Source organism: Rhinolophus ferrumequinum, assembly GCF_004115265.2.
Source record: "Rhinolophus ferrumequinum isolate MPI-CBG mRhiFer1 chromosome 15 unlocalized genomic scaffold, mRhiFer1_v1.p scaffold_54_arrow_ctg1_1, whole genome shotgun sequence".
Lineage (NCBI taxonomy): Eukaryota > Metazoa > Chordata > Mammalia > Chiroptera > Rhinolophidae > Rhinolophus > Rhinolophus ferrumequinum.
Window position 1 is genome coordinate 16,795,629 of NW_022680357.1, and position 13,466 is coordinate 16,809,094.

The 13,466-nt window shown below is 56.1% G+C and overlaps 1 protein-coding gene across 4 annotated transcripts in view; it reads left to right on the top strand.

Moving 5' to 3' along the window:
• POLR3E (RNA polymerase III subunit E) overlaps positions 1-13,321 on the top strand; it is a 34,418-nt gene extending 21,097 nt beyond the window's left edge. For 3 of the 4 annotated variants that reach the window (XM_033101502.1, XM_033101501.1, XM_033101503.1), the window contains 10 exons: positions 42-133; positions 903-1,023; positions 3,360-3,441; positions 4,617-4,676; positions 4,750-4,907; positions 5,226-5,287; positions 5,685-6,187; positions 8,051-8,128; positions 9,969-10,094; positions 11,100-13,321. In XM_033101502.1, the coding sequence (XP_032957393.1) occupies positions 42-133; positions 903-1,023; positions 3,360-3,441; positions 4,617-4,676; positions 4,750-4,907; positions 5,226-5,287; positions 5,685-6,187; positions 8,051-8,128; positions 9,969-10,094; positions 11,100-11,156 (1,339 nt within the window). In that variant the 3' untranslated portion in view covers positions 11,157-13,321. The remainder of the gene's footprint in view (positions 1-41; positions 134-902; positions 1,024-3,359; positions 3,442-4,616; positions 4,677-4,749; positions 4,908-5,225; positions 5,288-5,684; positions 6,188-8,050; positions 8,129-9,968; positions 10,095-11,099) is intronic. The other variant, XM_033101500.1, reaches the window with a different exon arrangement.
• The last annotated feature ends 145 nt before the right edge of the window (positions 13,322-13,466 follow it).

Genomic DNA, 13,466 nt, shown 5'->3' on the forward strand with positions numbered 1-13,466 from the left:
CCCCCCGGCTGCTCTGACCCATTGTCACCTTTGTTGAACAGGGACAAACCCGTGGCCCCCAGCAACGTCCTGTCTATGGCCCAGCTGCGCACGCTGCCCCTGGCTGACCAGATCAGGATCCTGATGAAGAATGGTGGGTGGCCAGAGCTCCGCCCCTGGACCCGGAGCCACCCAGCTTCACGCGTCCGGCCTTGAGGGGACAGGACGCACTGCAGGGTGGCGGCAGCCTCGCCCCATCCCTGTTGCGGGAGCTTGGCAGGCCAGCGACCTTCTGGGCCTCAGTGGGTTTCCCTGGGGGCAGGACGAGGGTTCAGAGCTGAGGGCTCACGCGGGCCCGCAGTGGGCTCCTTGCAGCCCTTGAACAGCCCAGCTGTCCTCTCACACTGCGCTGGGGCGCCCTCCCCAGGCCACACTTGGGGACTCGTCCCTTTTCTTGGAGGACTGAGGCCTGGACCTGGGGGCCTGGCGCTGGCGAGTGGGGACGTGAACCTTGAGCCTCAGCGCTGAGTCCCAGGCCCTGGGCGCCTCCTGCGGTGCCCACTGGAGGGTCTCGGGGCCTGAGCAGAGGGGGGGGCAGAGGACGCTGGGCCTCCTCAGGCCCTGCCGAGACTTGGGGCGGGGGCTCAGGTGTTGGGGTGAGAAGAGCACAGGGGCTAAGTGTGTGGACTCTGGACCTGGTGGCCTGGGGTCCGGTTCTAGCTCTGCCACTTACCAGCTGGGTGGTGCTGGGCGAGTTCTGACACGTCCCCGATCCTGAGATTCCGTGGGCTGCGGCCGAGTCGTGTCCTGGTCAGCACTCACGTGGGGGTGTTGTGTGAGCCTGAAGCTCTGCAGGCTTGAGGGCGCAGGGGAAGGGCACACAGCCCTCTTGCCTGGTCTGACCTCCCCTGTGTCCTCCTCAGTGAAGGTCATGCCTTTCGCCAACTTGATGAGCCTCCTGGGCCCCTCCATCGACTCCGTGGCTGTTCTGCGTGGCGTCCAGAAGGTGGCGATGTTAGTCCAGGGCAACTGGGTGGTGAAGAGGTAAGTGTCCAGTCCTCCGTGGGAGCGGTCGGCCACTGAAACTGTGTGATCGCCCGTACTGGGTTTCGTCTGCCACAGCGCGCTCCGTGTGTCCCGGCTACACCGCGTGTTCTCGTCCTTCTTATCGTCACTGGAGTCTTCTTTTATTACTCCATTTTCCCTGCTCATCGGCAGCTTCTCCTTCCTTACCCCTTTAGTGATTCCCCTGCTGATTGGGGCATGTATTCGTGACTTATGTCAGTGTCAGTTACTGTTTTACCCTCATCCAGGAACTCAGCTTGTTTTACATTATCTTCCGACTCACATGCCGTTGTATTTGCATATTGTAATTCTCTCTACTTTAAACCCCATAAGACATGACTTAGCGGGTCAGTGTCCTTTCGATCTGCTCACATATGTACCTTTTCCCCTTCACTCCTTTCCGCATCTCTGAGTGTGTGTCTGGGCTGTTTCCTTCCCCAAAACACGCCCTGGCATTTCCCTTAGTGAAGTCTGCAGGGCGTTGGCTTACCCGGAAATGCCTATGTCAGCCTTGTTCTTGAAGGACATTGCTTAGCGCGTGTAGAATTCTAGGGTGGCCCTCTTCCTCCTGCACGCTGTTTTCTGACTTCCACTCTGGCCACAAGCCCACGGTCTAGTGCTCGTTCCTTTGAAGAAAACCTACCTTCATTTCCCTCTAACTTACACGATTTCCTCTTGTTTTGTTTTTCTACAGTTCATGTGTCTAAGTGTGAGTTGCTTTTGCTGTATCCTGTCAGGGTTCGTAGGTCTTGACTTTGTGACTTGATGTCTTCCAATAGTTTCTCTCCGGGGATTCTGCCACCGACCTGTCAGTTTCAAGGGTGTGGGGACTGTCACTGGACTCTTCCTTACGTCCTCAGCTCGGTACAGCCTGGCACAGGGTAGACCTTTGGTAAATACAGGGTTGCTCTCTACATGTCATACATACTTGAATTAAATTCAAACTGGATAAAATACTCACTTTAGAGTATTAAATAGTTTATTACTCACTTTAGAGTATTAAATAGAGTACTAAATAGAGAGTGTGGTGTATGGTGAACAATCCATCAAAATATGAATTGTTCCAAATTTTTAAAACAGTAATTCACTGCAAAAAGCCCATTGTTTCCCAGTTGGTTGGCCAAGTAAATTGTAAAGTGTATTCACGTCACTGCCACATGGTGACTCCTTCTCCCTGGAAGCAGGTGCCTGGCACACGGGGTCGGCCTTGCAGCTGGTTAAGTATGGAAGGCCTTTGCGATGGCATGTTACTCGTTAGAGGGAACCACCTGTGAGCGAGAGCCAGGGGCCGTCCCATCGTACCCCGAGGGCACTGGCCCAGAGGGGTACAGACTTGCCAGCACCCAGCAGCGCAGCCACCATAGCTGGGGGTGGGGCTCTGCCCTTACTGCCACCCTGAGCCTGTGGTCATGCTCCTTTGTGTGCCGGTGAGGAGATGATGCAGAATTCATGCATTTGTTCAGCAAACGTGTCCTGACTGCTTGTCCTGTGGCCTGCATGGCGCTCCCCTCAGACATGGTCCCTGTCCTCAGGAGATTGGGGGCTGGGGGGCCTGGTGCAGCTGAGCACAGGACACATAAATTCAGGGCCCGGAGCAGCGGCTGCCTCCTGTGTGGCAGCGACGACCAGCTGGTGGACAGATCCCTGTCCCCACAGTGTTTCCATGGGAACGGGGTGGGAGCAGCTGGTGGCCAGGTAGCACTGTGGAGGGGCGTGGCAGCAGGAGCAGAGGCCCCACGGGTGGGGGTGTTGGCGTGCTCTGTGTATCCCCAGGCAACAGGGTCTGTCTGCACTCGGGGTCAGGCTGGTGCTGTGGAGTCATGTGTAGCCTCGGTGCTTGCTTGTTCACCTCTGGGCCTGCAGTGCGGGGCCCACTGTCTGCGACGCCCCAACCCCGCGCTGCAGGCCTGCACAGACCCCAGCCCCCAGCCCTCTTGCCGCAGCTCACCCTGCCCCCCACACCAGTCTCTTGGCATCGCACCTGCTTTTCGTGTGGGACTCGCCGTTCCCCAGAGCCCTGGTCTGCCCGTGTCTGTCTCAGAGCCCCTGGCCCCTTCATGACCGTGCAGCGGCCCTTGGGGCTGGGCCACTTGTGAGTGGGAGAGTCAGGAAGGTCGGAGGAGGAACTTTTGGGGTGTGTGTGTGGAAAGGGGCTTCTTTCCTCAGAGTCCGGTTCTGAGGGGAGCTGTCAGGGCTCAGGCCGGTACCGGCCGGGGTGGGAAAGGGCCGGGGGCTTACCCTTGGAGCTTGGGTTGAGGGGTGGGAGGTTGATGGGCTGAGGCCAGGGAGTGACCTGCCACCCCTCTTATTGGCAGTGACATCCTGTACCCCAAGGAGTCCTCCAGCCCTCACAGCGGTGTGCCAGCAGAGGTGCTCTGCAGGGGCCGAGACTTTGTCGTAAGTGCTCAGGCTTTCTGGCCTCCCAGGGTGGCGGGGTGTCGGGGGGGAGGGGCAGGCAGCACAGGTTTTCCAGGACCTTGGCCAGGGCCAGGGCGGCAGGCAAAAGGCAGCTGTTTACACAGGGGTGGGCCCTGCCTCTGGACGCTTATTTATCCTCCTTCCTCTCTGGCTCGTAAGGACCTTGGAGTTTGTCTCGCGGAGGGAGGGGTCAGGGGGCTGCAAACCAGAGGCCTGTAGGTGGGGTCTGGTCAAACACATGTTTCATTTGGCCTGAGTAGAATTTTTTAAATGTTGGTTTGGTTGTTGATTTTTATAAATCAGAATCATGCTACAAATCAGGTTTCTAGCTTGTGGTGACTAATCGGAGAGCCTGGCAGGACTGGCGCACGCGGCTGCGCCCCCGGCTCTCACAGCCCTGGCACGCGTGCGCCCCTCGCGTGTCCCGCATTGATGCCTGGGCTCCCGAGCTGCGTCCCCGTCACCCCGCCCCCTTACCCAGAGCTGAGGTCCAGCCGAGGCATCGCTGGGGCTTGAACCCCGAGCTGCGGGGGCCTGTGCTGCCTCCCTGGACCCTAGCAGTGTGCGTGGAGCCCGCTGAGGGCTGCGTTCGTAGAACTGCCCTGTGACCATGGGCGTGCACGTGTGCTGGCCCCTCACACAGCGTAGCCTTAGCTGCTGCTGTGACCGTGTCCTTGTTTCCCGACTGGTGGCCCCGCTCCTGGTCAGTCAGTGTCCAGGTGCCTGTGTGCGGTGTTTCTGTCTCAGGGGGTCTGTGCAACACCCGCCTGCCCCAGGCTCGCTCAGCCCCACATGTGGGCCATTTGCCCTTCGCTGCCTGCCAGCCCTCGCCAGATCGGGGTTCCTGCAGTGACATGGGCAGGCACCCCTGCCCAGGGGGTTTCTGTGGCCTAGGTGCGGGTGGGGTGGGCCCACCTGTCTTCCTGGGGGTCCTTCACCAAGGAGAAAAGGGTGGTTCAGAGTGGAAGTGGCTGCCCACGGCCACACGGCAGCTCTTGTCCGGGCCGGGCCCACTCCCAGGTCTGCCTGCGCCCGGGCCGAGCCCCCACCCACCGCCTCACCACAGGCTCCCAGGACACCCGCGGGGGGCCTGGGCACTGTCTAGGGAGCAGCCATCTCTGCCTCCCAGAAACATGCCGCTTTTTCTCCCTCAGATGTGGAAGTTCACGCAGAGCCGGTGGGTGGTAAGGAAGGAGGTGGCGACAGTGACAAAAGTAAGTGGTGGTGTCCACCGGAGGGAAGGCGGGCCGGGCGTTAGGGCGCGGCCTCACCTGTGCCCGCCCCCAGCTGTGCGCGGAGGACGTGAAGGACTTCCTGGAGCACATGGCCGTGGTCAGGATCAACAAGGGCTGGGAGTTCCTCCTGCCCTGCGACGCCGAGTTCATCAGGAAGCACCCGGATGTGGTCCAGCGGCAGCACATGCTGTGGACGGGCATCCAGGCCAAGTACGAGCCTGTGGGTGGGGCGACGGCAGCTGGACATTCCGCCCCCAGGGGCGTGGCATGAGGGCGGATTCGGGCCACGTGCCCCCTCCTCCGCTGGGGACAGGCCTGGAACAGCCGCTTCCTCCCTGGAGAGGGAGCCGGGGCTTGTGTGGCCCAAGGGGGCCGGGTGGACGGCTCAGGAGTGGTGGGAGGGCTGCACCTCCATTCCCCCCACCACGCAGTGGGTCTGAGCCCCCAGCATGTGGCACCTTCAGTGACCAGGCTGTTCCAGGGCGTGCAGGTGACATGCTTTAGAGTTGTGTTTACCCTTCTTTTCAGATTAGAAAAAGTCTATAACCTTGTGAAGGAAACCATGCCAAAGAAGCCGGCTGGACAATCAGGTGCGCCAGGGCTGGGCCTGGGGACGGAGTGTGTGGCTGTCACTGCCGGCCCACTTCCCCTGCCCCGTGCCTCCGCCACAGTCTTGTCCAGTGGCAAAGCCCCAGCCTCCGGGACTGAGGGCTTCTGTGCTCAAGGCTGTCTGGTCTCTGGCCCCTGAGACCCTCTCACCCTCTTGGGTCGGCAGGAGGTGGTGCTGGCAGGAGCTTAGCAGTAACCCGTCCTGGCTCGGTGGCGCTGAGGCTGGGCTGAGCCTGCGATTTTCCTGGTCCTTGCTCTGGACTGCAGGGTGGCCCCGGTTGGGCTGGGAGGGATTGTCCTTGAGGCGGGGGGCCTGGCCCTCGTCTCCGGCCCCGCCCATCTCTGTTCCCTCCTCAGCAGCCCCCCGTCTCCCCACAGGGCCTGCAGGGTTGGTCTCAGGGGACCAGCGGGTCCAAGTGGCCAAGAGCAGGGCCCAGCAGAACCACACGCTGCTGGAGCGGGAGTTGCAGTGGAGGAAGGAGCAGGTCCGGGCAGCCACGGTCCTGCCGGGCGTGCGGGTCAAGGAGGAGCCCCTGAGTGAGGAGGGCGAGGAAGAGGAGGGCCCCATGGACACCTCGCCCAGCGGAGGCCTCCACAGCAGGCTGGCCAACGGGCTGCCCGCCGGGCGGGCAGCGGGCGGGGACAGCTTCAACGGGCACCCGCCCCCCGGCTGTGCCAGCACGCCGGTGGCCCGGGAGCTGAGGGCCTTCGTGGAGGCCACCTTCCAGAGACAGTTCGTGCTCACGCTGAGCGAGCTGAAGCGCCTCTTCAACCTGCACCTGGCCAGCCTGCCCCCGGGCCACACACTCTTCAGCGGCATCTCGGACCGCATGCTGCAGGACACCGTGCTGGCCGCCGGCTGCAAGCAGATCCTCGTGCCTGTAAGTGGAGCCCACGTCCTGGCAGAAAGGCCGTGGACAGAAGTCGGGTCACCCTGCTGCTTTGGGGGAGCCTGCACGGGGAATGGGGACCTGTGGACCTTTGACCTTGGTTTGGGTCTCGGCTGTCACGGGGTGGCTGAGTGACATGGGCCGGCTGGCCAGCCTGTCATGCTCTGCACCCGCTTCTGAAGGGTGTGACTGACTTGGGTTTAGCTCCCTGCCGGCACCGCCACTCGTCCCTGTCAGCTGTGCCATTTTTCAGGACGATTTCTTTGTTGTCATTGATCTTGGCAACTGCAGATGAAGTGGGAGATGCCTGTGTAAAGGTCACGTGCTGGGAGGTGACAGGGCTAGAGGCTGAGCCTCCGACGGTGGCTCCAGGTATCATCCTTTCAGCTCAGACGGGCTGTGTTGTGACCAGAGCCCCCAGCTGTGCCCGGCTCCTGGTGGGCCTTTCTGGGGCTGGGCCTACGGAGGCAGGGGCTGGTGGGGTGCTATCCACAGCCCAGGCTTTGTGCTGTCATGGCCGGGGGCCCAGACCACTTTACTGCCCCTAGTCGGGGGTGGCCAGTGCCCGCTGGGGCCTCAGGGAGGCCTCCGGGGTTCTCTCCTCCCAGCCACTGCCCACACTTGGCAGACAGGGCGAGGTGGGGCTGAGGCTGGCTCTTCAGAGGGAGCTCTGGCGTGTGCAGCGTCAGGTCCCTGTGCCCGTGAGAAACAAATTAGGACAAGTGGGCCTGGAACCCGGGCTGTTGGGCTGTCCCAACACCAGGGGGTGTGGCCCTGGTGGCCGGCAGTGTCATTGGTGAGGTCTCCTACGGGAGGCACCACCCTTGCCCACCCTGCACAGGGGCCCAGTTGCCTGCAGGCTTGCCTTTTTCTGAGCCGGGCCAGGCAGGAGAGGGTTGCCTGCCTTACGTTAGCCAGGCTGTGCTGGGCAGCTGGTGGGGACACAGGTGAGGGACACGAGGTGCCTCTCGTACCCCCAGGTACGGCTCCTGCTGAGCGTCTTCCTCTCGGTAGGGCTGGTGTCCGTGGGACACTGTGGCTGTCTCTGCAGCTCTCCCGTCACCTCCCCTCCCCGTGATCCTGATATGGGGACCAGGTCATGGTCGCGTCTGAGGTGAGAAACCTCACACGTGTCCGGCCTCACCTTTTACACAAGGTGCCGGGGCCCAGGGCGAGCGAGTGCACTTAGCTGGTAACCGTGGACAATGATTGATTGTCCTCATGGAGGGCGGGGGAGGCAGTGACACTTACTACCTGTCTGCTTTCTAATGAGCAGATGAGACTGGGTACTTCAGGCCCCCCTGGGCCTTTGTGGGGTCATGACCAAGACCTGAGTTGTGGCGCTGAGCCTGGAACCCACTGTGCCAGGGGCTGCCTTCCTCTCTTCCCTGCTCCAGGTACCCAGAGCCTGGACTACCCATTTTCCGGGCTCTGTCCAGACCCTGCTGTACCCAGGGGCATGGGTTGCTTGAGAGTTGGGCAGGGCCTTGAACCCATACTGACACGGCCCTTGTGGGAAGGGACTGAAAGGGGCCCCCAGGGAGTTCTGGGGTGCTGGTGCCAGGCTAGTGGGAAAAGCAGAAGAACTCGCCCCCCCGCCCCCTCCTTACTGATCACACAGTGGGCTTCAGGCTGGGCATGTCACGCTTCTGTCACTGCGGCTCTCTAAGGCTCTGGCGGGGGGTGGCTGGCTTCCTTCCCATGGTGACGAGGAGACAGATGCATTTTGTGGCCACACAACTAGTGAGTGGCAGGAGCTGGGATGGGAACCCACTTTGCCAGAACTGGGCTGGTGCTGGCCGGGAGGGTCCTGGAGTGGAGACAAGTGCCCGCTCACGCCTGGGCCTTGCTCAGTTTCCCCCACAGACGGCGGCTTGCCCAGAGGAGCAGAAGGTGTTCGCTCTCTGGGAGTCTGGGGACACGAGTGACCAGGTAAGGTGACCGTTCCTGGAGGGGTGACCCAGCACGCAGTCACAGTTCAGACTTTCCAGCCACTCCCGACTTTAAATATTCTGTCACACAGACTGGAGGTGCCAGTGGTTTGAGCCCAAAGGCCAGTCTGGGCTGCTGCATGAGTTGCCTTTTGGAAAGCATGCCCCCAGGCCCTGAATTCAGTCCACTAGGAAGGGGGCAGTGCCCTACGTACTTGCATCTCTACAGAGCTTTCTAGATCATTCTGATGCCCAGCTGGCTGGTGAACCCCTGATGGGCCCGTCTCTCAGGTGGACTCTGCAGTAGGAAGCGAAAGCGTTCCTTCTCAGGGCTGGGGGCTGGGTGTTAGAAGAATTTGTTGTTTTGTCTCTGCTCACACCAGAAGGGACACGGGGTCCAGTGAACAGGACGTAAACAGAACCAGCAGCCTGGGGCGTGTTCAGTGCCGTCCGGGCCCTGACGGTCGTACCATTGCCCTAAATCATGAACTTGCCTGGACTTGCAAGACTAAGGTTTAATTGTGAAAACACCAAAGGCGTGGGGAGAGTGAGTGCGAGCCCCCGCTGAGTTCTTGGCTCCTGTTGGTGTCTCGGGGATGGACAGACTGGCAGGCAGGGGCGCCAGAAGAGGTGGCATCTGGGTTCCTGCTCCCACAGTGCTCAATAAAAGAAGCAGTAAGTGCATATTTACCACATCAGAGCAGACTGAAAGCTCGTGGGAAGCCGCCTCCTGCCCTGCCCGCCCCGAGTCCCACTCCTCGGAGGCCGTCACTTCAGCTGGCAGCAGGTGCCACCAGAGCGTGCCTCCCCTGCTGCTGGATGTGCTTGGGGGTGAGGGCGGAGCGCTCAGCAGTGCTGACTCTGCTTACAGCAACACATCCGTCCAGGGCCCTGATCCCATTTCTCTCTCCTGCTACTTCCTGTTTTCTCTTGCACGGTTTTCAGAACAGATACCAGCGTCCGTAGCGTTGTCGGCCTTGCTGTGATTCCCGGGAGCCTCCAGTGGGACCGGCTCTGCTCAGTGCTGGTTTACAGAATCTCCCATTTCCCTCCTAGAATGATTTCTGCTCCTAGGGCAGAGAAGAGTTGCTGCATTCTTTTAGGTCTTAGAGTGGCTTTCTTTGGCTCTCCAGTATTGTTTGTTTGGAGCGAGAATTTTAGAGGGCAAATCATTTTCCCTCTGCAGTTAAGATACGTTCCGTGGTCTGCAGGCTTTCAGGCAGAGTTGATGTCCAGTGACGTTCTGCTTCTTGGTCTCTGTCCCGTTTGTTTACATCAGTGCAAGTCCAGGTGTACCTTGGGGATCAGTAACGTACAGTTAGGTTACTCTGAGGAAATTCTGCAGTCGACTTGGTAATTTCTTTCCCTGTTTTGGACATACTGGATCAAATTCTTTCTCATTGAATGACTTTCCTGTTTAGGGGGGATTTTAACTGTCTTATAGCGTTTCTATTTAATTTTTATTTTGGGATGAAGTGCATTTCATGGATGCCATGTGATGTCCGAGTGTCAAGACCTCTAGCCATGCGCCTTCTTGTCTTCCTGCAGTTTTGATGGTGCTGTCCCCATCTACCTCAGCTAGCATTCGTGTTTATTATGCAAAAGTATCTTCAGCTGCTCTTTTTTGTGGGATGTCCTTTCATCTGGAGTCATTTTACTGGGGTCTCGGGAGCCCTGGTGTGTCTGTCCTTACCCACAATCCCCACGACAACTTGCATCCCAGATTGCAGTGTGGAGTTAGGCCCGTAGCTTTCTGGTTTGGGGATGTTTCTCTGTCAGGTGACTGCTTCCCGTAAAAAAACAAAAACAGAAACAAACAAAACATGTTTTTGCTCCTTAAGCACCGACAGGTTTTGCTCGAAATTTTCTCCAAAAATTACCGTGTTCGTCGGAATATGATCCAGTCACGGTTGACTCAAGAGTGTGGAGAAGATCTGAGTAAACAGGCGTTGGATAAAGTGCTAAAGGTACGTGCATTTCGGGTACAACAGCCCGAGGTTCCTGCTCTGCCCACGAGCTTCACAGCGAGGGGCCCGTGCTGGCTCCTCCCGTCCGAGCCGGAGGCCGACCGCCTGCTGCCTTTCCCGCTGCTCAGTAGCCCTCAGGTCTTCAGCAGTCGACAGCTGTGGTGTGGATGTGTGTGCACAAGGGCAAACGTGACAGAGTGTGGGCTCCACCACAGGAACTGGGCTTGGGGTCACTGTCATCCTCTGTGGCCGGGCCTCGAGTCCTTCCACCCCTGTGACTCCCGTCCCTCTGCCATGACTTGTGCCATCACCTCCACCTACGAACTCTTAGCACTACTTACTGTGTTTCCCCGACAGTGAGACCTAGCCAGACTGGCAGCTCTAATGTGTCTTTTGGAGCAAAAATTAATACAAGACCGAGGCTTATTTTACTATAAGATCAGGTCTTATATATTATAATATAACGTAATATAATAATGCAAATAATTATAACATGAGACCAGGTCTTATGTAAGACCGGATCTTATATTAATTTTTGCTCTAAAAGATGCATTAGAGCTCATGGTCCGGCTAGGTCTTATTTTTGGGGAAACACAGTAATTTTCAGTAGAATACGAGGGAATATGTTAAATTAAAAAATGTAAACTAATTTGTTTAGCACATAGGAAAGGACGTAAGTGTACTAGTACCTGTAACACTTCTGTGAATTGGCTGCGGTCCAAATACCACCTTTGCAGAAAATTTGGAACACGGCAAGCTGATGCCAGTTACGGTGTATTTGGCTCTATCACCTTAAACCTCCTGGGCCACACAGGGTGCTGCTATTCCTGAGGCCCCTTTGCTCTGGCCAGCTGGTTCAGTTCTTGTATCTTGTGTTTGTAGTTCCTTACTCTTAAGACACCCCACACACCCTGCAGAGAGCAGGCGGCTCGTGACGTTACCCAGAGCACAGTAGCCACCTTCCCTGCTGCAGTCCGCCCTCACCGTCTCTCTCTGCGTTCACAGGACTGCTGCGTAAGCTATGGTGGCATGTGGTATCTTAAAGGGACAGTACAGTCTTGACAATAGTCCAAACCTCTGACCCAACGACTCCTAAGCCCAAGGAAGGCCAGTGGAAGCGGAAGGAGGGCCTCAGGTGCCTCAGAAGACACGGAGCAAGAGGGACTGCCCAGCTGGTGGCCTGTGGCATCACTGTCTCCTGGACGGGGGACCACAGCCAGCTCAGCCCATGTGGGGTCAGCTTCCGTCACATCGCTCCCAGAAGAGACCAGTGGGACAGTTTGAAATTCCTGGTGTATTTTGCTTATTATCTGGTTTCATTCTCATAATAGAGTGTATATTGACACGGGTGGGATGAGGAAAATCATGGTTTAATATTTTACTTTTCAAACTTAATGCCAACAAGGTCTAAGTTATGTTTACAAGATGAAGAAAACCTCAAGGTTTTTAATATTTAAAATGCCTAGAAGCCAATATTTAGTCTTTGATCATCTAGCTGCTAAGACTTCTGCCAATTTCATTAAACAAACCAAATTGAATTGTTTTACTGTTGGGTTTCTGTGGCCATTTTACTTTTTTAAACAGCCGACTTTATGTAGCAGTCTCAACTGTTTACATGAACCATAGCAAAAAATCAATCAAATCCATCTATTATTAATGTTTGCGTAAGGATGCAAACAAAACCAGGTAAGTAAGGAACAATGTACAGTGAGGTTATCATACTTGGATGTAAAAAATTTCTATTTTGTGTATTTTTTAAATAAATGCAAACACTAACCTGGCATGATGGTGGTGCAGTCTGTGTGCGCGTCAGTGGGGAGCGAGGGAGGACACGTGAGAACTGCGCTGCCCGCCTCACATCAGGATTGTCGTAGACACGCAGGTAGTGAAAAGAAACCGGTTAAATTTTCACATATAGCCCAGAATAACTAACACATCAACATGTAATAAATATTTGACTTTCTTTGTACTAATTTTCACAATCTGGGATCTTATACTTACAGCGTTGTCCGTTTGGACTCCTCAGTTTAAGTGCCCAGTGGCCACAGGCGCTGACTTGACTGGACAGAGTGGCCCTGGACGACCGTGAAAAGGTGAGTGTGAACTGCTATGTTGCCACCGCAGGCTCGTGGCCGTCATGTGCGCAGGGTGGCAGCCACTGCCATCAGATGGTGTCTATTTCTGCTGCTCTTCCACGGAGCCCCAACCACCAGAAAAGGAACACTTCTCCTCTTTGGTAACGTAGTTTACAGGTAGGTTGTATATTAAGTTCTTGGTTCAAATTGTTAACACACATGAACCCGAAAAAGTAAAAAATTACCAGAATTACTCTGGAGTGTATCCAGCTACATTTCAAAGGGGAGACCCCTTGTATAGTAAAAACGGCATGAGCTGAGAGTCCTAGCCTTAAATATTTACAGTGATAAACAAAGGGATGAATTAAGCACTTAATTCAAACAGCTAGAAAAATAAACGTAAGGAATATAGGAGGAAATAATTGTTAAAAACAAAGATTGAGGTGAAAGAATGTAAAATATGCCAAGTTAACCAGTGAAGGAAAATGGCACAAGGCTGAGTAGACGGTGAAATGGGAAAAGTTGCAGAGGAATTGGACAATTTATAAGGAAAATATGAATTATTAAAATTGGCTATAAAAAATGGAAAAAAAATCTATCAAATCTTTCTAGAGGTGGTGGAAGAAAAAAGTGAACTGTTGGTTGTAACAGTGAAATGGTTTAAGCTTAAAATAAGCAATAGATGAATTTGTTCATTTTCATAGATAGTTTTATTTGATTTTTAGAAAAATATATACAATTACTGGAACCTCAGTTCCCTTAAATAGTTTTAAATTAAAGGTATGCAAGTGAGAGGAGGAGCATTTTCCAGTTGGAACGTCAATACTGTTTAATAAGCAGCAGGTAAACACGTTTGCAGGGCGACAGGACACAGAGGCCGGCCTGTCCTTAGTCTGCATGGAAGAAAGGAAGCCGTCCGCACTCGCTGCCCTGCCTAGGACACCAGTGGCAAGGCCTCGGGTCACAGGTCACAGCGGGAGCTGGTCCTTTCCCTGGGTGCTCAGTGGGTCTCATCTGTTAGGATGCCCTGTCAGTCACAGTTCAGGGGGGAGTGGACTTCAGGGGGCTCCAGAGCTCGCAGTACTTGCTAATGCCACTTCTCTCGGATCAGGGCCTTGCTTGTTCCTGAACATTCTTCCGAATGAGTTCACAGTATCCAGCAGCCTTTGTGAAGAGCCTCATTTGGCGGCCGTCTGACTTGTACAGTGTGGAGAAGCAAGCAGCGGGGCAGGCATGGCCTCGGCTCCGTGCCACGTGGGACACTCCGTGCCACGCGGACAGCGCACCTCCCCAGGTC